The sequence below is a fragment of the Marmota marmota genome, unplaced genomic scaffold (assembly GCF_001458135.2).
Source record: "Marmota marmota marmota unplaced genomic scaffold, marMar, whole genome shotgun sequence".
NCBI classification, from domain to species: Eukaryota; Metazoa; Chordata; class Mammalia; order Rodentia; family Sciuridae; genus Marmota; species Marmota marmota.
This window is the reverse complement of record NW_025999842.1, coordinates 48123762-48139852: the sequence shown is the minus strand read 5'-3', so window position 1 is coordinate 48139852 and position 16091 is coordinate 48123762. Positions and strand designations below refer to the sequence as shown.

Below are 16091 nucleotides of genomic sequence, written 5' to 3'. Positions count from 1 at the left end.
AAGTAGCAGGATATAAAATCAATACCCATAAATCAAATGAATTTCTATACATCAGTAGTGAATGCTCTGGAAGAGAAATTAGGAAAACTACCCCCTTCACGATAGCCTCAAAAAAAAAAAAAATACTTGGGAATTAACAAAAGACATGAAAGACCCATCCAATGAAAACTACAGAACACTAAAGAAAGAAATTGAAGAAGACCTTAGAAGATGAAAAGATCTCTGATGCTCTTGGGTAGGCGAAATTAATATTGTCAAAATGGCCATACTACCAAAAGCACTATACAGATTCAATGAGATTCCAATTAAAATCTCATCATCATTCCTTAGAGAAATAAAAAAAGGAATCATAAAATTCATTTGGAAAAATAAGAGACACAGAATAGCCAAAACAATCCTTAAAAAGAAGAGTGAAGCAGGAGGCATCACAATATCAGACCTTAAACTATACTACAAAGCTATAGCAACAAAAATGGCATGATACTGGGCTGGGATGTGGCTCAAGCGGTAGCACGCTCACCTGGCATGCGTGCGGCCTGGGTTCGATCCTCAGCACCACATACAAACAAAGATGTTGTGTCCGCTGAAAACTAAAAAATAAATATATTAAAAAAAAATGGCATGATATTGGCACGAAAATAGACATGTAGACCAATGGTACAGAATAGAAGACACAGAGATAAACAAACACAAAAATAGTTATCTAATACTAGACGAAGGCACCAAAAACATACATTGGAGAAAAGATAGTCTCTTCAACAAATGGTGCTGGGAGAACTAGAAATCCATATGCAGCAAAATGAAACTAAACCCTTATTTCTCACCATGCACAGAACTCAACTCAAAGTGGACCAAAGACCTAGGAATTAGACTAGAGACCCTGTGTCTAACAGAGGAAAAAGTAGGACCAAATCTTCATCACATCGGATTAGGCTCCAACTTCCTTAATAAGACTCCCAAAGTTCAAGAAATAAAATTAAGAATTAATAAATGGGATGGACTCGGACCTGGGGTGGTGGCTCAGCAGTAGAGCACTCGCCTAGTACACGTGAGGTGCTGGGTTCAGCCTTCAGCACCACATAAAAATAAATAAATAAAATAAAGGTATTGTGTCCAACTACAACTTAAAAAAATAAAAATAAATAAATAAATGGGATAGATTCAGATGAAAAAAGCTTGTCAGCAAAAGAAACAAACAATGAGGTAAACAGAAAGCCTACATTTTGGGAACAAATTTTTGCCACACATGCATCAGATAGAGCACTAGTCTCCAGGATATATAAAAAACTCAAAAAACTTAACACAAAATAAACAGACAATCCAATCAATAAATGGGCTAAGGACCTAAACAGACACTTCTAAGAAGAAGGTATACATTCAATCAACAAATATATGAAAAAAAATATTCAACATCTCTAGTAATTAGAGAAATAAAAATCAAAACTACTCGAAGATTTTATCTCACTTCAGTCAGAATGGCAATTACTAAGAATACAAACAACACTAAGCATTGGCGAGAATGTGGCGGGAAAGGCATACTTACACACTGCTAGTGGGACTGCAAATTGGTGCAACCAATCTGGAAAGCAGTATGGAGATTCCTCAGAATACTTGGAATAAAACCACCATTTGACCCAGCTATCCCACTCCACATCTATACTCAAAGGATTTAAAATCAGCATACTATAGTAATGCAGCCACATCAATGTTTATAGCAGCTCAATTCACAATAGCTAAACTGTGGAAGCAACCTAGATGCCCTTCAATAGATGAATGGATAAAGAAACTGTAATACACACACACACACACACACACACACACACACACGACAGAATATTACTCAGCATTAAAAAAGAATAAAACTATGGCATTTGTAGCTAAATGGATGGAGTTGGAGAATATCATGCTAAGCGAAGTAAACCAATCTCAAAAACTTATCTCTCTGATAAGTGAATGCTGATCCATAATGGGAGGTGGGGGGTGGAATGGAGGAACTTTGGGCAAAGAGGAGGGAGGGGTGGGGAGGGGACATGGGGGGCAGGAAAGATGGTAAAATAAGATGGACATTATTACCCTAGATACATGTATGATCGCACATATGGTGTGATGCTACATCGTGTACAACCACAGAAATGAAAAGTTGTGCCTTAATTGTGTACAATGAATCAAAATGCATTCTGCTGTCACATATACCTAATTATAATTAATTAATTAAAAAGTAAAAAAAGAAGATACTGAGAAAAAAAGGAAAAAAAGACACTGAAACTGACAGATATATTTGTGATTAAAACTTTTTAAATTTTAAACTCAAGGGCTGGGGTTGTGGCTCAGTGGTAGTGTGCTTGCCTAGCATGCATGAGGCACTCGGTTCAATCCTCAGCATCACATAAAAATAAAATAAATATATTGTGTCCACCTAAAACTAAAAATTAATATTTAAAAAACTTTAAACTCAATTATAAGGTTTAAAACTCAATAAGTATATTATGAATTAATGTATCTACTGACTTTTATTCAGCTCTTGGTGGCTTTTGTAGGGATTTTGATGTTGTTCTTCTGGCTTTTGTAGTACTGGGAATTGAACCAAGGGCCTTGAGCATACTAGGCATGTACTCTACCACTAAGCTACATCCTCAGCCCCTTTTATTTTGAGACAGGGTTTCACTAAGTTGCTGAAGCTGGCCTTGAACTTGCAATCCTCTTGCCTCAGCCTCCCAAATAGCTGGGGTTACAGGCATGCTACTGAGCCCAGCTAGTCTTCTCGTTGGTCTTTTTGTTTGTTTAACAAGGGAAGAAAAAGGATAGCAACTATTTGTATTATTTGAGACAAATACTTTTGTCTCAAGTCTTTCATAATAAAATCTGGAATTGTCATGAGCTGAGTAATGAGACTTTGCTCAATGATGGACTACATATACGATAGTGGTCTCACAAGATTATTTTGTCCAGTGACACCACAGCCATGTTAGTTTGTGTATATATATTCCATGATGCTCACCCAAGCACAAAATTGCCTACTGAGGCATCTTTAAGGACTTATCTGTTATTAAGTAATGTATGATTGTATGTGGTATATGCCTCCCCTGTTAATTATGGAAAGACACTGAACACAATTTATCTTTTTAAAACTGACTCAGAATAATCATTTATTATATGAGGTGCATACCAAAATTCAGTATTTGATACAGCACTTCTCTATAAAAATTTAGATAAAGTTTCAATTGATATCTTTGAATATTTGAAGTATTTTAAAAGACAACTTAATAGTATTAGCTAGTAAATAAGTAACAAAACAGTAATTTCCCATAACTGAAAAATCTCTAGTAATTATAAGATTAAAATTCTATGGAATTAGGGTTGTAGCTCAGTGGTAGAGTGTTTGCCCAGCACGTGTGAAGCACTGGGTTTGATCCTCAGCACCATATAAAAATTAATAAATAAAATAAAAGTATTGTGTCCGTTACAACTAAAAAAAATTTTGAAAAAAAATTATGGGCAAAGCAAAATAAGAATCAATCACTTCAACAAAAGAAGAACTGAATTCCACATTTAGGAAAGATGCAACTAAAAACCAATTCTCAAGTATTTTCCTTCGAATCTTGATTTAAATGTGGCTTGAGAGTTAAAAACTGTGATTCTCTTAAGAGACAAGAGGTAATTAAATTAAAGCTCTCCAAGGTTCACACCATGAAAAGCATACTAAACCATCCCATCTGCAGAATAGTGGCTCTCCACTGCAGACCTTGTCCATTCAACTTTCAGAGGCGGAGAAACCGCATCAGCAAACATTTTCCCATGGTTTACTGAGTTTCTAACCAATTCACCCAGACTGCCTCCCTGAGAGACAAGAGAGCTGTACAGGCCCAGGTCAGCCCCTCACTGATGCTGGATCTTCCCCTGGAACCCATCCAACCTAGGGCCAAACACATGGCAGAGCTGCACTGCTCCTCACCATACTCAAAGATTTTCTTTTGCTCACACATACGGACAGTTTATTTCTAATATAGTTCTATAGTCTAATATATGATCCTAATGTATCTTAAGTTCTAATATTTAGAACATTCTAATATATTCACAATTCTAATATATATTTCTAGTAAAATAATGTCTTCATAAGTAAAATGCAACAAAAAAATACAAAGGCCTTTTTGGCCAAACAGATCAAATGTCACCTGATAGCAACACTGCACTTACACTGAAGATGACACTGTCGACACTGAGATACTAATCATTTCAGGAGTTTTTCACTGTCAAGGATTCACCTTCCCATAATGTTCTCCAGTACTACTTTCCTCACTGCTCTGCCAAAATTTCTATCAGAAAAAAATCTCCTGGCAGTTAACTCACAATTCCCACAGGCCAAAGAAAACCAAAGCAACCACAGGCAACAACCAGCAACCTGAGAATTTTAAGGTTGTTATCTACTACAGAAGACTGACTCAATTACCACGGTACTAAACATTAGAAGAACCCAAGCCACATACTAATTATCCTGTGTTTTGGGCACAAAAGCTATTACTATATTTATTGTAAGGTTTAAAGGGTGACAACAACCTCCTAGTTCTTGTACATTTCTATAAAAATCTCACTTCACAAAAATTAGTTAGAAGGCTGGAGATGTAGCTCAGTGGTAAAGCATTTGCCTAGTATGTGCAAATACTTGGGTTCAAATATCCAGTGCTGTAAAAAAAAATTTTTTTAAAACACCTAGTTATTAGTTTCTGGTTTGCAATAAATTTTACTATTTGTTCCTCGGTGTTATTTTAAAAAGCTATTATAAAAATCAGAGAATAAGTTGTCTCCAAATAAGGGATATGTTTCAAAGGTTTTGTAAAACAACATTTGTATATTGTTTTATGTTTTTAACTGCTTTCTTTCACACATTTCTTCTTTTGATACGTATAGCAACCCTATGAGATAAGCAAAAGGGTATTTACATCTACATTTTAGTTAAAGAAGCAATGTCAAAGTCATGCAAATAGAAAATCTAATAACAATTCACAATATCCACTCAATAGATGAATGAATATAAAAACTGTGATATATACACATACACTCTGGAGTATTACTCATACATAAAGAAGAATGAAATTATGGTATTTATGGCATTTGCTAGTAAACGGATAGAAATAGAGACCATCATGCTAAGTGAAATAAACTAGACTCAGAAAATAAAATAAAATAAAATAAAGAAACTTTAATAATCAAAACTTAAAACACAAGTTTTCTGTTTTTCCCACTATCCAACATTGCCTACATGTAAGTTGGAACTTGAAATTTGAAAATTCATCTTTCTAAAAAGTAATCTTATACATGGTGATTTGGAATCTAAACTAGCCCACAAAAACATTTAGCTCATAAAGCCAAAGCTATCAAAAAGTGGTATAGCACTATATAGTTAAAAATGGTGGAGCTGGGGTTGCGGCTCAGTGGTAGAGGACTTGCCTAGCATGTCTGAGGCATTGGGTTCAATTTTCAGTACCACATATAAATAAATGAATAAAATAAAGGTTCATCAACAACTGAAAACATATATATAAATAAATGAATAAAATAAAGGTTCATCAAAAACTGAAAACATATATAAAAATAGTTTTTTTTTTAAAAATCATGTTTAGTGAACTGACCTGAGCCCCTAATATACATGAATAACATTCATCACTTATTTAGTAAGAAATATACTAAATCCTGTAGAAAAAAATATCCTGCTTGCATGAAGGACTGGTGGCTCTTCCCTATGTTTACTTGCAGAAGCAGCTGTCCTTTTTAAAGCAGGAATGCAGGCCACAAACACATCTCCTTTGTTCTTTGTGGTCCCAATGGCCTTTGGTCTCCTTATCATTAGAAATACAAGAATGTGGTATCTATAGAATACCATTTTCTCTGTCAATAAGTGCATATTTAATTAAAGGTTTAACTATTTTCAACACTAACCTGGTAAGCTCCATGAGGGCAGGAATAATGCCCGTCTTCTTGTTCACCAATGGGTCCTCCCAATGCATAGCAAAGTGCCTGACCAATATCAGCAGCCAGTAAACATTTTTGTTAGATGAATAAATACTGCTGAAATTGGTAGTGGCTCCAGAAGAACTGAAGGAAGTTATTACATACCATGAAATGACCTGATCCATTATTTTCAAAAGTTAATAATAAACTATAGAAAGGCTAAAATGATATGTCTTTCTCTTTCTGTGACAGTTTTGACAACACATTATCAAATTAAAAACCCAAATTCAAAAACACAACAAATAATCAAAGTGACATAATTTAATGGAAAAGAAGCTATATTTACTATTCACTGCTTCTAAATACATGTTTATTTAATAAAGTACTTACTTGCATAATCATCTTTAATATCTATAGTAGCAAATGGCATGTTTATCAGAGAATCCACAGTACTGGCTTCAAATTCTTCTGACATTTCATTTTTTCTTGACACATTTTCACTCTCACTGGAATTTATTCCTCCTTTAACACAACACAAGAAGAAAAATACATTATTTAACTTACTTTTAAAACTCATATCCTAAACCAAACCAACTCAACTAGATGAATTAAATATAAATTAACATCTCTGTTTTAGTCAACTTTTTCACTACTGTACTAAAAAACTTGACAAGAACAATTTTAGAGGAGGAAGAGTTTATCTGGGGGCTCACAGTTTCAGATAGCAGGCTCCATTCCTTGGGGCACAAGGTGATGCAGGACATCATGGCGGAAGAGTGTGTCAGAGGAAGGGGCCCAGGACATCACATCAGAAGCAGAGAGAGCTTCCACTCACCAGATACAAAATATATGACACAAAGGCACACCCTCAATGCCCACCTCTTCCAGCCATACCCTATCTGCCTTCAATTACCACTCAGTTAATCTCCATCAGGGAACACACTGATTGGGTTAAGGTTCTGAAAATCCAATCACTTCATCTCTGAATGTTATTGCATTTTCTCACACATGAGCTTTTGGGAGACACCTAATATCTAAACCATAACAATCTGTTAAGAGAAGTACTATTTGTATTCAAATATATTGTAAAACTATTTACATAAACATTATTTACACCAGATTCAATATTTTTATAAGTGTAATTTTATGTTAAACAACAACCTTCTAAATCTTTAATCATTTTGTAAAGCACAGTATTCAACTCAGGGATAGATGAAGACAGTCAATAATTCTCAAGAGCTTTCATAGTTATACTTCCTTATTTCTTTTTTAAATGTTTTTAATAGTGCATTATAGTTATACATAATAGTGGGATTCATTTTGACATAATCATACATGCATGGAATATAATTTGCTCCATTTTAGTCTCCCGTGCTTCTACTTTCCTTCCCCTCCTCCCGTCCCCTATTCTTCTACTCTATTCCTCCCCCTTCTTCGACTCTGCTGGTCTTCAATATTTCTAAAGTTACATTTTTTACATATCTTTGATAAACAAGCCAACAATATTTAGTCACTCTTTTCACATTTATTTTTAATAATGTCACTTATGTGTTTGGATTCTTTTTACCTTCCATAAAGATTTTTAAGTTGTTTCTCACCATTATTACACTTAACATTGGAAATCCAGCTAAAATATGCAGTTTTGGAAACACAATTATGAGAAGCAAGTGATCTGACAGTTTCCCAAACAGCTCTCCCATGGTCATGCACTAATATTAAAGTCACATTTTACATTTGGTTTTCATTTTCTTGTTAAGGATGGAATACTCACATATTTTAGGTGGAGACTAAGGGGGAAAAGGCATCTGTTTAAATTTATAAAATTAATTGCTAATTTTATCAGTTGGTGGTCTCCCCAGTACCACTATTCTCCACACCTTTATTGACACACAAATGTTATCTAGAATAGATTGAACAGAATCCTGGGATATTTCATGTATTTATTAAAGGTTGATTTACCATTTGAAATGTTAAATTTATTTATTTCATTTCTTTCATTCTGTTGCAAACTTTTGTTTTCAAATACAACACTTGCAAGACACTCTTCATTAAGGATATGGTTTACAATATATAACATGTTGACTATGGTAATAGATTATAGTTAATATGTCTAACAAAATTATAAACTTTTATTGTAATTAAAGTCATTCTCATTGTTCTCTCTCTCTCTCTCTCTCTCACACACACACACACACACACTTACCAACATACCTGTTTGCTGTTTGTTGTTTAAAAAAAGCAACCCAAAAGAACTTTTTAAAAAATGTTCAATGTCATAAAATAGTAGGAGCACTTTTTTTTTTTTTTGTATTAGGGATGGAACTCAGGAGTACCTTACTACTGAGATACATTCTCACTCCCTTTTTTGTTTATTATTTTTAGACAAGATCTTGCTAAATTGGCGAGGCAATCCTCCTATATCATCCTTTGAGTTGCTGAGATTATACGCATGCAGTACTATTCCCAGCAGTAGTACATTCTTAAAATGTTATTTATACAGTTCAAATATTAGGAAGTATGAAAGGCTGCCACATTGTTTGACAATCTTTAGTTTACTATAAGTCTTCTCATACACTCACAAATATTTTTAAAATATGAGAACAACTTTGTATTCTAAGCTTGCATTTTAAAAACATAAATTCAGTTTAAACTTAAAAGTGTAAATAGACCAATACATATCTTGAAACTTTGGGCACAGGCAGCTACACATAAAGGATCATCACTGCCCATGTACCTTCACTTGAAAAGTCTGCAACAAAAAAGTACTTGTAACAGGGCATGGTGGTGCACATCTGCAATCCCAGCTATTCAGGAAGCTGAGGCAGGAGGACCACAAGTTCAAGACCAGCCTGGGCAACACAGTGAGACTCTATCACAACATAAAAATAAAAAGGGCTATGTATTATAAAGCATCATATGGAGCCAAAGTAACCACAGGGTTCTGCAGCATTTAGTCCCTGTGATCCCACAGGAAGGATTTCAAGAAAGTAGCACAGGCTGAAAGTAAGGCACACAGCACAGGACTAGAGTGGACTGTCTCCTGAGGGAGTAAGAGAGCTCTTACAATCTGGGATTTTAAGGAGTTTGGTCCTCTTTCTTCTTGTCTTATTTTCTCACAGCCCCCTTTTGATTAATAAGTGGTTTATTACCATTTTTTAAATTTTGTATATATACAGCTATAAAGGACTGGGGATGTAGCTAGGAGTTAGAGCATCCCTGGGTTCAGAACTGCAAAGATAAATAAATAACATGAAAATAAACAATGCTGAATGAAAATCACAACCAAAATCAGTAAATCCAACTGTTGTTTTCCTTATTTATTCTCAATCTGAACATGTCTAAAGACATGAAATTGGCCCATCTAACACTGGCATTTCAATACCAGTTCCCAAGTCCATCTGCCACTTAGAAATAGATATTCCCTGATTGGGTGGCTAGATTTACATTATTTTTCAAAATTCTGCAAAAAGCAATATGCATTCAGTTGAAGCCATACTTCAAATTTTGAATTCTGAACTCTTAGGGGGCTAGTGCTCGCTCCTGATGCCAAGCAATGACCGTGAGCCTCAGTTCACAGCCAGCCCACAGTCTTGTGAGGAAATAGGAGCTCTCTATAGTGCACCTGCTGCCAGGGTTAAGTGTATTAAATACATTTTCCACTTACAATGGTTGCAACACCTGATGGGTTGTTGAGGATAACCCCATCATAAATTCAGGAGCAGCTATATAAGATGCTTGGCAATATGTGAGATAAATAATAAAACTGACTTCTGGTTTTTATTAACATATTTTGAAGGCAAGAAGATTTAAGTACAATGATAAATTAAATTAAGACTTCTTGAATTAAAACATTCTTGAAATAGTTTAATTTTTAGTTTATCTTGAATTGTCAACAGTAAGAAAGCAAGTGCCCACTGGATCACTGTCTATATCAAGGAGAGAATCACACGGTGACATTGATGACAACCATTCCATTTGAATGATTTAAGGAAGAACTGGAACTGTAATTCGGTTCAATTTCTAGTACTACCAGAATCACCTACGGATTTTTTTTTAATATTTATTTTTTAGTTGTAGTTGGACTCAACATCTTTATTTTATTTATTAATACGTGGTGCTGAGGATCGAACCCAGGGCCTCGCACATGCTAGGCGAGCACTTTACCCCAGCCCTCACCTAAGGATTTTTTTAAAATCATCCCAGACCAATTAAAGCAGAATGTCTGCAGATCAGCCCAGCCCAGCAGCTGGCATTTTTTAAAAGTCCCACAACACATTATACATGGACATTTGTCCATTTTCTCTACTAGATTCTAAGCTACAGTGACCATATAATTTATCACTGAAAACAGGGGACTTTGGAACGTGAAAGGGGGAACTTTCATAAATTCCACCCCATCGGTAAGTGTGGTCCCCTACTGTGAGCTCCCAGGTGCCCTATTTTACTCTCCTTTGATTCCTCCACTCCTGGCAGAGTTTAGCTCATGGTAGGTGCTCTATAAATTTTTACTGAATGACTGCACAAAATGCACACTGCATATACATGTGTATATACAATATATATACACATATATTAAAATTAATGATAATATTTATATATATATTCATATATGTATATGTGTGTGTGTGTGGTGTGTGTGTGTATATATATATATCTCAACTACACATTTGGAAGTGGTTAATAAAGCACTTGGGCTCCACTGCAATGCAGTTATCTCAATGTCCATGAAAACTAATTCCTAGTATTTCACAGTAGTCTCAGCACATCACAGCTTCTCTCATTTTCACAGGATGGATGGAGGAAAGGTACTACTATTCCATTGGACATAAAAGCAAAAACTAAGAAAAAGAAGAAAAACCAAGAGAAAAAAAAAGCATAATATGACTTGCTCAACATCTTTCACCATCTTATTAAATAAAACACATTAAATTCAAATACAATATTGTATCAATATTAACAGGAGTCAAGAACTTCAAATACAAACTCTCTTTATTGTTAAAGAATTAAAATAATTTTTGTAAATATCACTTATTAACTGAAAAAAATGCCACTTACATGTAAAAGTCTTTAAAAAAAAAAAAAACTACTGATCACTCTATTGAACAATGATTCTCAAACCGAGTATCTGGAACCTTCATCCAGTTCCCTAAGCTCTAGGGTTTGAGTAAAGGTTGACAGGTATAAATTAAATATATTTTTCCTTTCTACACCTTCTTTTACAGAAGGTATAAACCTTTTGCTTTTGAAAACTGCCTTTAAAAAAACCTACTCTCAAATAAAACATTTAAAAATATAAATTCATTGCTTTGACAGTTTTTAAGTCTCCTAAAACTTAACCTACCTATAATTAAAATAATTTTTTGTACAAATTCAAATAAAAGTTACATAAAATTTATTAATAACATAAAGATGAGGTGGGTAAACTAATACCACCACACCAACCAACAAACATAGACTTCAGGCCAGGCAGGGCTGGAGAATAACTTTAGAGAGTAAATAACTTAATTTTCACTACTATGCTACTATGATAGCTAATTAAGTAACTTGCCCAGTGGTAAACTATCAGAATCAGGGGCTGGTATCTGAATCCAGTCACTGAGGCAGAAAGATGGCAAGTTCGAAGCCAGCCTGGGAAACTTAGGGAGACTTGTCTCAAAATAAAAAATAAAAAGGACCGGGGATGTAACCCAGTGATAGAGCACATCTGAGTTCAATCTTCAGTACTGTTAAAAAAAGAAAGAAAAAGAAAAAGAAAGAAAATGTGGAACAACTTAAATGCCTAATGAATGGTATTGGCCAAATTATATTGCTATCTTGTGTGCATGCACAAACATGTAACAATGAATCCTACCATTATGTACAACTATAATGCACCAATTTTAAAAAATAGGAAAACCATTTACAACAAATATTGACTCTAAAAAGTGGATATAGGGACTGGGGTTGTAGCTCAGAGGTACTAGCACTTGCCTAGTAATGCACAAGGCCCTAAAATCAATCCCCACCACTGCTAAATAAATAAATAGTGGATATAAAATTACAAAATTGAATATGCTCTTAAGACTTACCCTTATTTGGGAAAAGGCAAAAGGAATGACTTAATCAAAGACCAACAGAGGAAAAAAAGGACAGATGATAGCTTATCCATTGTCATACAAACCTGTTTCCTATTTGAGCGATAAACTACAACTGCGTTAGGCAGGCGGACTCCAATCAATGTACTAAACACTATGTATGTTCCCCATCACCAACAGAAAAGGGTAATGCCATCCATTCTAGCCTTGGCTTAGCTACTAAACATAATATTATCTTATGTCTTGATAAACGTTGAAAGCTGTGTGAGTCAACAAAGCGCCTGACCATTCCAATCATAAAAAGGGAACAAAACGAATCTAAATTACTAGGGAGAAACAAAATACTACTATCTAAAAGAGAATGCAAGAAAACAGTAACCTACACAAACATCTTTAAGTTTTTAATATGAATAAGGAAGCCAGGCACTGTAACACAGGCCTGCAATCCTAGCAATTTGGGAAGCTGAGGGAGGAGATTGCAAATTGGAGGACAGCCTCAGCAACTTAGACCCTGTCTCAGAAGAAAAAATAAAAAGAACTGTGGATGTAGCTTAGTGATAAAGCATCCCTTGGCTATACACACATACACACACACACACACACACACATACACACAGAGAGAAAAGACATATATATGCTATCAGCATTAAACAAGGAAGTGAGTGAATCCTATCTCAACAAATTCCTTCCTTTCTCTCATGCATATACCCCTCATCCTATAAATGCATCTATAAAACTGCATAACTTGGGCTCTAACCACAAGGTGAGAATCACTCCATCCGCAAGACAACTGTAAACATACACTAGTTAACGCCTATTTATATAACAAATTTTAATGTTTATATTTTTATACATGTATAATATAAAAATCTTGCAGAAGAGCCCTTTTCTCTAATTGCTTTTGGTTCTTTCCACTAGTTCAGTTCCTATAAAACGCTGACCCAAACTGGAAATTCATTCTGGGAGCTAAGGCAGACTTGGCGCCAGTTTTAAAAAGGTCATTTCCAAACCTGGAATAAAATCCCAAATGAAACAGTAAGGTGGTTCAGGTGTTTAATATCTATCACAGAAAATAAAATGACATTGCTGGGTTTTGTTTAGCACAATTGCACGGTAGGATGGGATGTGCTGGGGAGAACTTTGTGCTAAGGGTCAAAAGATCAGAAATGGGGAAACAAAAGCGAAACTTCGGGATGGGTTCACCCCCACTCTCGCCTGCAGTGGTGCCTACAAGGGGTGCCCTGAAACGCTCCGCTACGAGCAGCGGTGCCCACCCGGTTGCACGGGGTTCCCGGTGCTACAAGGGTCTCCTAGAGGGAGGAAGAGGGCGCTCGGAGCTGGCGGGCCCCGGGCCGCGCACTCCCCGAGGCAGAACCACCTAGGCTGAGCGCGGCGCGGGCGCTGGCGCGGGCGCGCGTACGCGCTCGCGGCTCTGGCAGACCCTGGCCCACAGGGCAGCCCGCTCTCACCCGATCCGGGGCGCTCCATGGTCGAGGGGCGAGAGGGTGGCGCGTCAGGGCCCGCAGCGGCGGGCTGACGCAGCGGCCGGGAACAGGGAGACAGGCGGAGGCGGAGGCCGGGGCGGGGCCCGGGACCTGCGGGAGGCGCGCGGGGCGGACGGCGGGAGCGCGGGCCGGGCGGCCAGGCTAGCGGAGGCGCGGAGCCCCCCGAGCGCAGCCCCCGCGGCAGCAGCACCTGCAGACGCTGCATGCCAGCCCGGGCGCCGCGACGAGCCGGAAGGGGCCGGCCCGGTTCTCCGGTGGTACCCGGATTGGGGCGAGCAACGCGGGCCGCGCTTGCGGAGGGCGGGGGAGCCGGGGCCGCGACCCCGGCGCCACCGCAAGCTCCGGGCCGGCTCTGCTGCCAGGCTAGTCGCAGCCAGCCCTCCTGAGACCGGTAGCCGCTGGCAAACCTCAGTTATTTCCTGTGGCGCGGCCTTTCCTGTCCCACGCTTTGAGGGGCAAGATTGGGACTTGGCTGGGAGCATTCCTGACCCGCTGTCTCCTGAGAACCCCTGTGTTTAGTTTTGCAAAGAGCTTTGAAAACAGTACTAATTGCAAAATATTTGGGAAAAGCGACATGTACAAGAACGAGACCTTACACATCTGTATGTCGGAGGTATTTTACAGGCTTTGTTTTTAAAAAAAAAAAAAAGCCAAATTGGGACAAAGACTGAAATTTTTAATAACGGTTCTTTACCTAGAAATTAAATGGAAATGCACTGTTTTTTGCAGAATAAGGTACTGATGTGAATAAAATGGGAGAAAAGGAAATTTACTTAGTGTACAATAATGATAATAATATTAATAATCATCCCCTTGCAACAGAATGCTACTAATGTTACTGGATTTTTTGTTTTGTTTGCTTTTGGTATCAGGGATTGACCTCAGAGGCACTTTACTACTGAGCTACATCCCCAGTCCTTTTTTTTTTTTTGAGATAGGATATCCCTAAATTGCTGAGGCTGGCTTTGAATGACATTCTCCTGCCTCAGCCTCCTGAGTAGCTAGGATTACGGGCCTGTAGCCTAGTCCAGAGAGGGAAGCCTACTGGGTTTCTTTTTGGTGGTGTTGGGTTTTTTTTTGTTTTGTGGGTTTTTGTTTGTTTGTTTTTGTTTTGTTTGGTACCAGGGATTGAAAGGGAGAGCCACATCCCCAGACATTTTTTATATTTTATTTAGAGAGGGTCTGGCTGAGTTGTCAAGGCTGTCTTTGAATGGGATCCTCCTGCCTCAGCCTCCCCAGCTGCTTGGATTTTAGGCATGTGCCACCCCACCGTGCTTCTTTTTGTTTTTAATGTAAAGAAACCCATCCGGGAACAAGAAAAACTAATTAGGGTAGCCCTTTACCAACAATAATGCCCCCTTTGTCCCCTTGATCCTTATTCTGGGGATTGAATCTAGGGGCACTCTACTACTGAGCTGCAACCCTAGCCCTTTTTATTCTTTATTTTGAGAAGGTCTCACTAAATGGCTCAGGCTGCCCTCTTACTGGTATCCTCCTGCTTGAGCCTGCAGAATTGCTGCGATTTCAGGCCTCGGCTGCCATCATGCAGGGAACAATATACGCTAGTCCTGAGTGCACCCTGCAATGGGGATGGAAACAAAAACCCCTGTGCAACCACGATAGTTGGCCCAAAGACCACGTACTAGCCAGACTTGTAGGCTCATACCTTTAATCCCAGTGACCGGCTGGGATTTATTAAGGCAGGAGGGATTATTAAGAAACTTCAGGTGCCCATGTAGCCCAGTAGAAGAACTTACCTAGCATGCTGTGGGCCCTGGGTTCCATTCCCAACACCTGAAAAAAATAAAAATAAAAAATAATTATACAGGAGCAACTTTCTGCCCTCCCCTTTTCTGCCTAAAAGTAGAACATAAATTTCCCTTTGTAAAGGTTCCTTAATTCATAAATTTCCATTTTTAAAAGCATACAGCCCTCCCATGCCAGGAAGTAGAAAACACCTTACCTACAAAAGAAACTCTACTAAACCAACTTTCATTTACCATACATTTCCCACTCACCTTCCCACAATTTACCCCCCCATCCCCAACCCCTTTTCCCTTTGTCTAGTCCCTTTATTTTCTCGCCCTAAGGCTCTAGATCTAACTGTCTTTTGGAATTTTTTACATCTTTCCGGTGCATCACCTATGTGTATTCATAAATAATCCTTTTCTTCTGTTTTTATGTCCATTTAATCTGCATGTCCCAGCCACTGTACCAAGAGGGCAGGGGAAAGGGTGTTTTCCTCCCCTACAAGATATACCAAGAGAAATATGAGAATTTCATTCTCTATCTAAGCAGAAATATCAGCCTGAGTGCTACCCATTGTCCACCACCAGTTTTATGAATATAGAGTCTTAGGCAATACCTCTCATGTGGAGGAAAATTTGAATTACTCAAATCCTGAAAAAGAGTTTTAACAGAGCTTCTTTGAAAAAGGACTGGGGCAGGGACAGTAAAAGGTAAGACTTGAACATCTTATTGTGCCAAAAAGCAGACAAATGGAGACTATCAAAACCAAAGGAAATATCTTGAAAACAGCTTTCTATGAGTGAATGGGAGACTATCT

At 37.6% G+C, this 16091-nt stretch overlaps 1 protein-coding gene across 5 annotated transcripts in view; it reads right to left on the bottom strand.

Moving 5' to 3' along the window:
* Nucleotides 1-13809, bottom strand: part of Akap7 (A-kinase anchoring protein 7) — a 138978-nt gene extending 125169 nt beyond the window's left edge. For 2 of the 5 annotated variants that reach the window (XM_015501258.2, XM_015501265.2), the window contains exons 1-2: nucleotides 13490-13804; nucleotides 6337-6468 (exon numbers count right to left, since the gene is read on the bottom strand). In XM_015501258.2, the coding sequence (XP_015356744.1) occupies nucleotides 6337-6468; nucleotides 13490-13730 (373 nt within the window). In that variant the 5' untranslated portion in view covers nucleotides 13731-13804. Of the gene's footprint in view, nucleotides 1-6336; nucleotides 6469-13489 lie in introns of all 5 variants that reach the window. The other 3 variants (XM_015501244.2, XM_048798413.1, XM_015501252.2) reach the window with 3 other exon arrangements.
* Nucleotides 13810-16091: the final 2282 nt, after the last annotated feature.